At 40.3% G+C, this 11,676-nt stretch overlaps 1 protein-coding gene across 1 annotated transcript; it reads right to left on the reverse strand.

The window, feature by feature from the left end:
- Positions 1-8,553: 8,553 nt before the first annotated feature.
- Rwdd2a (RWD domain containing 2A) lies at positions 8,554-11,631 on the reverse strand. Its single transcript, XM_026410484.2, has 3 exons — positions 11,555-11,631; positions 10,374-10,711; positions 8,554-9,390 (listed from the first exon to the last, which is right to left on the reverse strand). Exons 2-3 carry the CDS (start codon positions 10,572-10,574, stop codon positions 8,713-8,715), a joined length of 879 nt encoding a protein of 292 aa, XP_026266269.1. The 5' UTR covers positions 10,575-10,711; positions 11,555-11,631; the 3' UTR covers positions 8,554-8,712.
- Between the last annotated feature and the right edge of the window lie 45 nt (positions 11,632-11,676).

Genomic DNA, 11,676 nt, shown 5'->3' on the forward strand with positions numbered 1-11,676 from the left:
CTGATAAGTGGTCTCTTGTTCTTAGGGAAAGATAAGAAAGCAAGCATCAGGTTGTAACTAGCTGTCAAGTGTTACACATAAATTGTCTTATTTAATGTAATCCCACAGTTCCTTATGAAGATGATATTTTAAGTAACTTGCCAAGGCCATGTAACTAATAGGCAAAGAAGGTATGCTCTAGGGCTGGGGATGTGGCTCAAGCGGTAGCGCGCTCGCTTGCTGTTTTTAAGAGTTATACTTTAAATATAATGACACAGAAAGGTTCAAAGTAAAAGGATGGAAATAGATAAGCCATAGAAACAGAGAGCCTAGGAAAGCTGGTCACAGCTCTATTAATATCAAATAGACTTCAAGGCAATGAGATAGTGATAGAAAAATTGATAGAAATAGTGAGATGGAGAAATCCATAATCACAATAACATCTGGAAAAGTAGTGACCTCAGCTTGCACAAGGGGAATTACTCCAACAGATATTTCTTAAAGACATGAGAACATGTGGAATAGAACAAGAAACTGGTAGCACAAAAATCCATAAAGAACAACATTTAGCTAAAAGATTGTGTGACAGAGGAAGAGTCCTGTGGAGCCAAGGTAGCTGTTGAGATCCTCCATTGCTGTTTTTTTGCAGTCATGCAGAAAAAATTTTAGTCGTGTCACTCTGAGTTGCAGGCATGAGTTTATTCGAAGGGACAGGAAAAGGGAAAAAAGGGACACTCTGAAAGGAGAGAATGAGTCAGAGGGAGAGAGGGATGGTGTGCCCCTCCTGCCCTCCAGTTTAATTGGGGTCCCAGGGAATTTTCTAGAAAGAGTCCTGCCCAGTTCCACCTCTTAACTTTTTATTGACCCCAGAATGATATCAGACTTCCCACTGCTAAATATAAATATCCAAGGCAAATCTGTTCCTTTTGGCCCACATCAACTGGTTCTAACAGATATTATGGTAGGGGGGCTTTGCTCCTTATTATAATTATCCGTCTGAGTTTTGGAATCTGGTCTGTGTGATGCCACAAAAGTCACCCCCTTCAAGGTAACTTATGTTTTCCTTATCTGCAGAAAGGAGCCTTTTGGGCCTGTGTTTCTCCTCTTTATAACAGGTTGGTTGACAAAGAATGTAATGTATTCTGTTGACTTATGCCAGGAAGGGCTGCAGGTAAATTGCTTTTTAAAAGAAACGTGTGGGGTTTGGGTGAATTCCCTCCACTCAGGTCTGTCTGATTCCTATCAATTGGAGAAACTAACCTAAAACATGGGGAAAATTAAAACTGGAACCCTATCTTACACTCTGAAAAGATGGGCCCACACGTGGATTAAAGACCTAAATATGAATGGTAAAAATATAAAGTAAATGCAAATTGATGCATTTATTTGGAACCCCCAAAACAAAACCATGAGGTTAAAAAAAGAAATGGTTGGGATACATTATCCATAGAGGAGAAGAATTGGTAGATCTAATGGCTATTGCCATGAAACAGTAAGGCTGAGGTATTCCAGGACTGGGATGGAGTGGTTGTTTCTAGTAGAGGTGGATAGTAAAGAAAGAGAGAACTTAGGTTCAAAATCTCAAGTTCTCAACTCAAGGTACAGTCTAAGAACTGGGAAAACAACCCTATGTTTTTGCTGAATCTCTCTTACTAGTTGCAAGGCAGAAAACAGTTGAAAACCAGAGTTCTACTTTTTTTTTTAAAAAAAGTATTTTTGATATATGTATCTATAACTAAATATATATATATATCAACTCTACATGTCTACAACTAAATATATGTGTCAACTCCATAACTAGAGTTGACACATATATTTAGTTGTACATGGATACATACCTTTATTTATTTCTATGTGGTGCTGAGGGGTTGAATCTAGTGCCTCACACATGCTAGGCAAGTGCTCTACCACTGAGCCCCAGCCCCAGCCCCCTACTTGGTTTTGACCAGGAGTATTGGCAAAGAAACAGTAAGACCTAGATTTGGAACCAGATTGTTATAGTTTGTATATGAGGTGCCCCCTGCACTCCCTCCAAAGCTCCTGCATTAATGCAGGAATGTTTGGAGGTTATATGATTGGGTTGTGAGAGCTGCAACCTTCTTAGTCCATCCTAGTTTTAAACTGAACTAACTAGATGGTAACTGTAGGCAGGTAGGGTGTGGCTGGAGGTGGTGGGTCATTGGGGGCATGCCCTGGAATATTCATTTTCTGCAACTCCTTTCCCTCCCTCTCTTTGGTTCCAGGCTGTCATGTCCTGGGCAACTTTCCTCCACTAGGCCCTTCCACTATGATGTGCTGCTTCACCTTAGGCCAGAGCAATTGAATTGGTCCACCATGGACTAACTTTCTGAAACACAGAGCCAAAATAAACTTTCCCTCCTTTAAGTTGTTCTTGTTAGGTATTTTGGTCATGGAGCTGCAAAACTGATGAACACATGGATGCACAGGATTTTGGAGGGCGCAGGATAACTTCTAATGGTGGGTGAACAGTAGTAAACAGTAGTCCAGTTTGAGTTCTGAAAGTCTTGTGTCCCAGGAAACCCTCAGAGCCAGACAAACTCAAGAGAGCTGGCAAGTCCTCCTTTGCCAACCAAAGCAGGGGTCTCTAAAGAGGTTGATACTGCCTTGCTTGAAGATCCTGTAATGACTTCACCTAAGGTAATGATCTCCTTGAAAAGGGAAATGAATTTACCCATTTTTCTTCCACATCTCATTGTCTATACACCTAAAATCAGATTCCAACACAGAGAGGGACTGTGGCAAATCAAATTAAGAAGACAACCTACGAGGAGAATCAGACCAAAAAAATTCTGGACTTTGCTCATTGTTTTGGAAATCCAATCATTTCACCTCCAAAAACTGAGTGAAAAAAAAAATGCTTGAGATTCCGAGAATGTTAAACTGAGGAAGGAGACACATAATTTTGGGTTGGGTAGAACTGATTTGATAAGGGTGCACTTGCCACAGATTCTGGATTTGGTGCTGCCTTCAGCAACTAGAAGTTATTCCACTTGTTGCGTCGGTTACTTGAATGAAACATGGACTTAGTAATGGCCTACATTAAATGAAATTGATAGTGCAAATATTCCGTGAAATCATATAAAGGGATTAAAAGATTTACAAAGAAAGCAAAGTTGGAGTAAATTTTTGGTGTGTAATCTTACCATTTTAATCTTAATGATCTCAAAATTAAGTCTCCTGAGAGGACCAGTGACTCTCCTTTCATTAAAACCTTCAGAAATAACATTGGTGAGGGGAATACCAGCACCAATGAAAATTATTATTATTTTAAGAGAGAGAGATAATTTTTTTAATATTTATTTATTTTTAGTCTTCGGTGGACACAACATCTTTATTTGTATGTGGTGCTGAGGATCGAACCCAGTGCCACGCATGCCAGGCGAGCGTGCTACTGCTTGAGCCACATCCCCAGCCCAATGAAAATAATTTTAGTGATTCTTCTCTGTATGCTGAGAAAGTCTGTGGGCAATGCAACAGTTAAAATGGGTTTCCTGTTAAATGGAAACATCAGAACGTTGGTGTTGGTAGAGACTCTAGGCAGAAATTAAGAAAAAGAATCAGAAAGAGTAATCATAATACAAGCAAGTTCAATGTAATCAGAATAGTTTGGCCCACAGAAATTGTTATTGGTTGGTAGTTAATGTAGAGTTCCCTGGCCTGAAATGATGTTCAAAAATTAACCAGGCACAATAGGTACTGAACAAGAAAAATGGATGCTAATGGAAAAAAACTTGCGCAGCCACACCCATATATACCAGTTGAATATCAGTCTGGTTTAGGACCAAATAACGTGCTCAACCCATGTAGGTCCTAAATAATATGTATAACAAGAGCAAGAAAAAGCCTGCCTACATCCACCAAGAGAAGACTATCACCAAATCACCACATGTGAATATGAGTGAAAGACCTCTAAGATGAAGATCTTTATAATAATATCATAAATATATGTTTTTAATAACTCCTGTTAGGATAACAATACACTGCAGAAAGGAAATGACTGGGCTTTTTGGAGGTCATCTGGAACAGCTCTGAATACATGTTTCTGGGGTCTCCAAAACCATTGTGATCTATGAAACAAAGTGGGTACTCTAGAAATTAACCTATCTTCCAGTTATTTTCCCACGGAAGAGTTAGCATTGATCTTTAAAAAAAAATAATTGTTAAATGACAGATAATTGTATGCAGGTATCAGGTAAAAATTGATATTTTTTCTTCTATGACAATATCCTCATATTGGATCCCTGATCCATAAATAAAGGGTTCTTCTGGTAGGAAGTACCAAGAGATTTGCAGAGATAAATTCTAGCCTCAAAAGCTTTAAAAAGAAACAGAGATGAGATTCTTACCATATTTCCTATTTAACATCATCTTTGGCATATGCAGGCGGTGGATGGGTCTCTCAGAATAATATAGCACATGCTCATAAACTTAATCAGTGATTAACTGCAGCTTCTGTTAGACAAGTTTCTTGGGGCAAATCTGTAAATAACTATTACTATAGGCAGTACTTTTTTTTGTTTTCATGTATTCAAGTAAAGAACACCTGAAGAACTTTGCCCTATTTAAGTAAGCAATGCAGATAATCTATTTTCAACATATCAACTCTCTAACTATTGAGATTGTTGGTAGCAGTACAGGGGAACTGCTGTCCAAAACATTGATGATGATTTGCTGACAGGAGCAGGGGAGACATTAGGTTCCCTGGATGCCTGGTAAGGATACATCATGCCAGAAGGGTGGAAGATAAATCTCATGAAAGCACAGGAGCCTGTCACCTCAGCCAAGTTTCACAGAGGCCCAGTGTCTGGTGCATGTTTGGATGTCTCTTCCAGATAGAAGAATAAATTGTGTACTCTGTTCATCCTGTTACTGAGGATGGCTCTCAGTAAATGGTTGACTTCTTTAAATTTTGTGTGTACTCCTCAGACTCATTATGGGTTGATCCAAATGCTTTGATTGGACTCTGAAAAAGAGGTTTCTTTAATGTGTCCACGTGAGAGTGAAATAAGTCGTATTGAGGGCTTTATGAAAAAGATCCAGTGAGCTCTGAGTTTCTGTGGCTAATCAAGATTCTATATAAAACCAGGATTATGAGAAAAACCATGCCCTCTTTAGGAAATAACCGTTCTTTTGACTGATTTTTGGCTACCCACGGTAAAAGCAAATGAAAAAAAAATTCTCTTTTCAAAAAGAGTTCTATGAAGACCTCGCGTACATGGAGAATCTTGCCAATTTCTGAGAGGGATGGATGATTTGTGAACCATTCAACTTGAGTTCATGGGCAACATAGTTTTGATTTAATACAGGGATGTTTTAGAAGTCGTAGTGTGCCAGCTCATCTGGCCTACTCTGCAATTCACTGTGCATATCCTCGGCTCTACCTAACGTATAAGAGTCCAATAGGGAATGAGGAACAAAACATGAAGGAATGCTTGATTTAACTCAGTAAGTTTTTTAAAAATACACTGCATTTTTTATAAGTGGGCATTCTTCCCAAATAACCATTTAAATTTTTCAATGTAGAAGATTAAAATTCTTAAGTTACAAGCAATAGTGACTGATTCTAACTTCCAGAAGGCAAAAGGGGCAAAGGGGGAGAGGTTGGATAGCACAAAAGAGGTGCTGAACAACCAAGCATTCAGTAGTCCAGAATGAGGGGAGTAATGGGGAGGTAAACAAGAGCCCACAACCATTTTCAGAAGGCTGCTGGAGGACTGATTCCAAATGCCTTCTCCAAAAGTATACAGGGAAGGGGCAACTCCCCAAAGTAGGTGTTTTTTCTACACAGGGATTAAGGGGTAAGTTGTTTTATGTGCTCCTGTCAGGCTGGACAAACACAACCAATAGTCTGCTATGTACACAAAACTGAGTTTTCAATGATCATGTTTATTTTTATATAAAACCTACTTCTCCCATAATGAAAAATTAAGTTATTATAGTGCTCCTAATAGGAAAGTATTGCTGAATGCTGATATTGGGCATGTTAAAAAAAAAAGCAGGTTCTAAAAAATTATAATAGCTCCAGAAGCAGTGAAGAGTTCATAAACTTGTATTGTTTATTGAGATATGTACATAATTTTTTGTTCCATAATTTATTTGTGCTGTGCATGGTGGTATATGCCTGTAATCCCAGCAACTCAGGAGGCTGAGGCAGGAGGATCACAAATTTAAGGCCAGCTCAGAAATTTAGCAAGGCCCTAAGAAACTTAGGAAAACCTTGACTCAAAAATAAAATAAAAGGGACTGGGGACATGGCTCAGTGGTTAAGTGCTCCTGGGTCCAATCTTGTAACAAAACAAAAACAAAAACCAAACAAAAACAAAAGGTTTATATTTCTGTGGCTAATTTTGCCAATTTAATCAGGGGGAAAAATCTCTGTAAGGTAGGTACCCACACTGTTGCATTTCAAAGGAAAAATAGTTAATAGATATATCTGTGTAAGTCCTAAAATTGTGAATGTTAAATGCATTTATTCATAGTGTGGGGATATTATATAGGAAAAGGTCTCCTATACTATGTTGTTTTCAGCCTTAGTAAACACTGAGAAATGAGTCCTTGGGAATGTCAGTCATATTTCTTTCCTTTTTATATAGATACTAAGTGTGAGGCCCCAGTTGAGTTCCATTTGCATCCAAGGCTGGGATTAAAAAACATAAATGTGCAGCTGGGCCTGGAGGCATTTTCTGTAGTTCTAGCACTTCGGTGGCTAAGGCCAGCGGTCTGCTTGAACTCAGGAGTTCTTTACCAACCTGGAGAACGTAGAAAGATTCCTTTTCCAAAACAGAACTAAATATGAATGGGCAAGCTGATGGTGTAGTAAGGCAGGCCCACAACCAGAGCCTTGGCTTAAAGGTCAGAGTTGTGCCCTGAGAGGAAACTCATTTTGAGTTAAAGTGGACCCAACATGGGCACAGGAGAACCTGATAATTGCAGGGTCTTCTGGTCCATTAGGTCTTCTCCTTAATCCAAGAACATATGTGTGCATCCTGGACACAGTAAAACCAGAAGGTACTGTTTCATCAGAAGTTCCATAAACTCCTCAGCACATGCAACTCTGGTGTCTACCAGAAATGTCACAAATGGGGACTGAGGCATTCTTCTTAGTCTCACTAAAGCATACCACCTACTTTCGGCAACCTGAACAGACCAGGATATTAGTGAAGTGCATGGAACCCAGCAAAAAAAAAAAAAAAAAAAAAAAAAAAAAAAAAAAAAAAAAAAAACTTCTCTGGGAAAGGGCTAAAGAGAGGCCAAGGGAATAGGGAAAGCTGCAGAGGATGTTTATAATACCTCTGTGCACACAGGAGACTCCCAGAAGTTCTTGGCAGGGATAGGTACAAAGTAATGAAAGGACAGGCAGGAGCTTCTTAAAAAAGGGCTTTTACCAGTAAAATAAACTCATGTTGAAAAAAGCTGGTGGGAGATGGAATTTTCAGAAAAGATGGCTATTGAAATGTGTAACCATCATGACAGAATCCAGTCTGGAGAATCAAGAAGTCTCTGCTGAGGGAATGACAACTGAAGGATGAGTAGGAAATAGCTAAAACAGTACTTCTCAAAATGTGGTTTGATTCTTTTCCCACTAAGCTGACAGTGCAGCCCTTTCGCCCCAAGTAGCAATGCACAATGGTACATGGTCAAAGGCTGGAAAGATCCAGTGGAATATTTTGTAGATAAGAAACCATTTTTCTTGCTGGTGGCACATGCCTATAATTTCAGCAGCTTGAGGAGGCAGGAGGATCACAAGTACAAAGCCAGTCTCAGCAATTTAGTGAGGCCTTGTCTCAAAGATTAAAAAAAAAGGGGGGGGGCTGGAGATGAGCTTCAGTGGTTGAGCACCCCTGGGTTCGATCCCAGGTACCCCCCCAAAAAAATCTTTTGTAGGTAATAAGAATATTTTTGTCATCATTGTCAACATAGTTATTATTAGTATCATTAACCAACTAATAGAGCCAGAGGAAGAATATGTAGCATGGTGTGTTACCCTCATTACTCTTCAGGCTTCATTACTACTATTTTTCTGCCATTGCTATTGGAATCTAGTTTACTATGAGAACACTCAAAATGGGGATTTAAAGTAAGAAATGTAATAAACATGCTCTTTTTATTCTCATTTTATCCTTGATTTAGAATTTGTTTCCCATGATGAAGGAAAAGGTGGTATGTTTCCTATATGCTGGCATCATGAAAGGGAGAAACAAGTCATTCGTATTTATGAATTTGATTTTTTTTTGGGGGGTACCAGGAATTGAACTCAGGGGCACTTGACCACTAGTGACACTCCCAGCCCTATTTTGTATTTTATTTAGAGCCAGGGTCTCACTGAGTTGCTTAGCACCTCACTTTTGCTGAGGCTGGCTTTGAACTCAGGATCCTCCTTCCTCAGCCTCCTGAGCTACTAGGATTGAATTTGATTTTTGACATTAACTATGGATCTTTAGACTTCTCAATCAAATCAGCTTCATTGGTTAAATGAACTGTTTTATTAATTTACAGTGAAATAGTTTTCAAATGACTAAACATAGGAACATAGAAATAACATCACATTTGCATTGTTATAAAGTTAAAGGTATTTTATCATTACTAGCTGAAAATTTTGAAGCCAGGTTTCTCACTGAGGACACTATACAGACACTGATCTTTTTATTTTGGTCTTTTTAGCAGAAACACAGACTTAAGTGAAATTATAAGCATAGGCTTCTTAATAGCTTCCTAGGACTCTGAACTTTTGCTTTCAATACCAAATAATATCTGAAAAACATGCTCACTTTTATGTTTTTTGAGAAATTCTAAGAACTGGCCCAGATTCATGTGATAATCATTTCTTAATCCATAGTCACCATGGGCCTCAAGGAGTAATTCTTCAAAAGAATGGAAAAGGCGCAGGTCCTCGCCATTTCCTTCTGTTTCCATGCTTTCAGCATGCTTACAAGAAATATGCTTCCAATTGGGATACCTAATTGTGTGCCAGAATTCCTCACAGTGCTCTTTGAAACCCTCCACACATATTATACCAGGCTTTCCTGTCATGCAAAATCCAGTGACATCTAACCTCTTCCCTGCTTCCAAAATCTTTTTCCTTAAGTCCTGGTGATATATATGGTGACTATAGATCCACATTCGGAGGAATGTGTTCTTGACAGGCTTTGCTTGTGTAGATGGTTCGTACACCAGCTTTCTATTCAGGAAGTAGGAAGCACTGTTGTCCTGTAGCCACTGGATTGCCGCACATACACAGAGCTCACCTGGATCAAAAGTCTCTATATAAGAAGTGAGACCTTTGTTGAGAAGTAGCTGCTGTTGTCTGTCAAGCTCAGATGATCGCCCAAACAGCTGCAATGCTACGAAGGGGTAGTTGTGAGGCATGGTTACTTGCAAATCAATTTTCACCTTAAAATGAAAATCAAATAGATTTAAATGCCATAAAAATCACACAAGCTAGTTTATCAATGACAACTACATGGTTTTGATAAATGGAATAATTATTGCTGTTCTGTTACCAAGTACTTTATATACATGATTCTATCCATGTATACATTCATTCTTTCTCATATTTATTGAATTAACTACACATGCTAAGGACCCTGTGCTGGGACAGTGAAGTGAAGAAGTCAGACATTATTTCTTCCCTTCAAGGAGTCCACAGCCTAGTGAAGGAGACACACATTAAACAAGTAACTATGCATAGCAAATATTTAATTTCAATTGTGAGAAGCATTACCATAGAAAAGTTCAGGGTTCCATTGAAGTGTGTAACCATCAGGACAGAATCCAGTCTGGGGAACCAGGAAGTCTCCTCTGAGGGAATGACAACTGAAGGATGAGTAGGAAATAGCTAAAACAGTAGTTCTCAAATGCCCAGGACATGGTTACCTATGCTATACTAATGTTGCTGTAGATAAACGGATAAGAACATAGAGGGAAATTTATTTTTAATATTTAGATTTTGTTACCTGTATTTGTTTTCTGGGTTATGCTGCCATCAAAACAAAAAAACCCAATGTTCATTTACTTCTTAAAAGCCTGTTTTGCTACAGGCAATATCTAGATTTGTGAAAATCATGATACAAGTAAAGGGAGTACATATTGTAATAGGTGGATTGTTAAGAAACTGGATGAGTGAACAGAATAATGGTAAGTATGACTAGGATATTTTCAATAAAAACATTAGGTATATTTGTTTAAAATGTGTTCATATTTATGTAAAATTTAGGATGTTTACTAAAGACAATTTACAGAGCATCTCATATTTTATATATTTTGCTTCCAAAGAAGTAAAGAAATATGCATCTAGGGTATTCTTTGTGTCATGCAACAGGCATTTGGTTAACAACTGGGAATCTAACAACACTAAAACAAATGAGGGCACCCACCTTGGGCTCCTCTATCTGGAGCGTAATCACAAATTCAATTTTTGGTGGTAGCGCCTCCCTTCTGCCTTCCAAATATCTCTTTATATTCGTCAGGGCATTTACATCTTCAAGTTTTACTTCTCCTTGGTTAGGAAACATAGAGAACAGCATTTCCATTTCCAGCAGCTGAAGCTGAAGGCTTTCTTTCACTGAAGCCGACATGTCTCGAAATCAATCTGCCTGGGAACTTGGAAAGGCCCAGGGACACTGGATTTGTCAATATCAGATGGTATCCAGCGAAATTATCAGTAGGTCCCTTTATGAGGAAGCAGTTCCGCAGGAGCACTTTGCACAGAGAGCTAGGGGCACAAACCGGGACACTCAGACCCTTGAGATTTATTTCCTGACCCCAAAGTTCGTAGGCACAACATCCCCTAAAACACTATTAAAATCCAAATTCAAGACCTGGATGTAGGAATCTGCACTTGCAACAGGTGTTCTGAACTGTCCTGTTGTAGGTGGTTGCAAATACCACTGCAGACAGTCTGCAATCCTGAATTCTAGTAGACTGGGGTCTGGCTACGTAATGGAGTCGACTCTCATACTTGGGCGGAGCTGGGCAATGCAGCTAGAGACCCGCAGTGCCGAGGGGCGGGGCCCTGGGTCCCCAGCCTGCAGTCGTTAGGGCCCCGCAGCCCCCACCACCTGTCACTGCCACCCCCACTGCCTGCCGCTGCAGCCTCCTCCGTTCCACCGCTACCGTCCCTCTGGGGAGAGCGTTTCTGCTTCTCACCGGAGCCACATTCCCCAGGGAAAGCATCTCGGGTACTCCCGACGCTTTGGATTCACCTGGCCTCTGCCTGAGGGGCTCAGGCTAGGGATATCTTAGAGGTGAATACATAAAATGTCGTTTGGAACAAGCTCTAGGGATGGGCGGTGGCCAGAGGGGGCTTCTCAGAGGCACAGATTTGGGAGATGATCTCCTAAATCGAGAGAGGGATGCGGGAAGCATCCTTTGTGGCATTCATTGTGGCCCTGGCCGCGCATCTGTGCTGGTTCCCTTCCCTGCCCCCATCCAAGACCACTCAAAACCCCAGCTTCCCGAGAACATCTTCCCCCCGAGGCCCAGATTTGGAGATCAAGGCTGCGTATCCCAGTGCTCTGATCCCCGGCCCAACCCCCGGACCATCGTGGGGCCTCACCCTTCCTGGCCATTCAGTCCAAACAGCCCCAGAGCCGCCTAGTAACCGCATCCGCAGTTCTGCAGGCGCGAGCTGCGCGTGACCGGCGGGGAAACGGGGGCGGGGCCGACGGACACTCCCTA

This window comes from Urocitellus parryii, chromosome 8 (assembly GCF_045843805.1).
Source record: "Urocitellus parryii isolate mUroPar1 chromosome 8, mUroPar1.hap1, whole genome shotgun sequence".
Taxonomy (NCBI): Eukaryota; Metazoa; Chordata; class Mammalia; order Rodentia; family Sciuridae; genus Urocitellus; species Urocitellus parryii.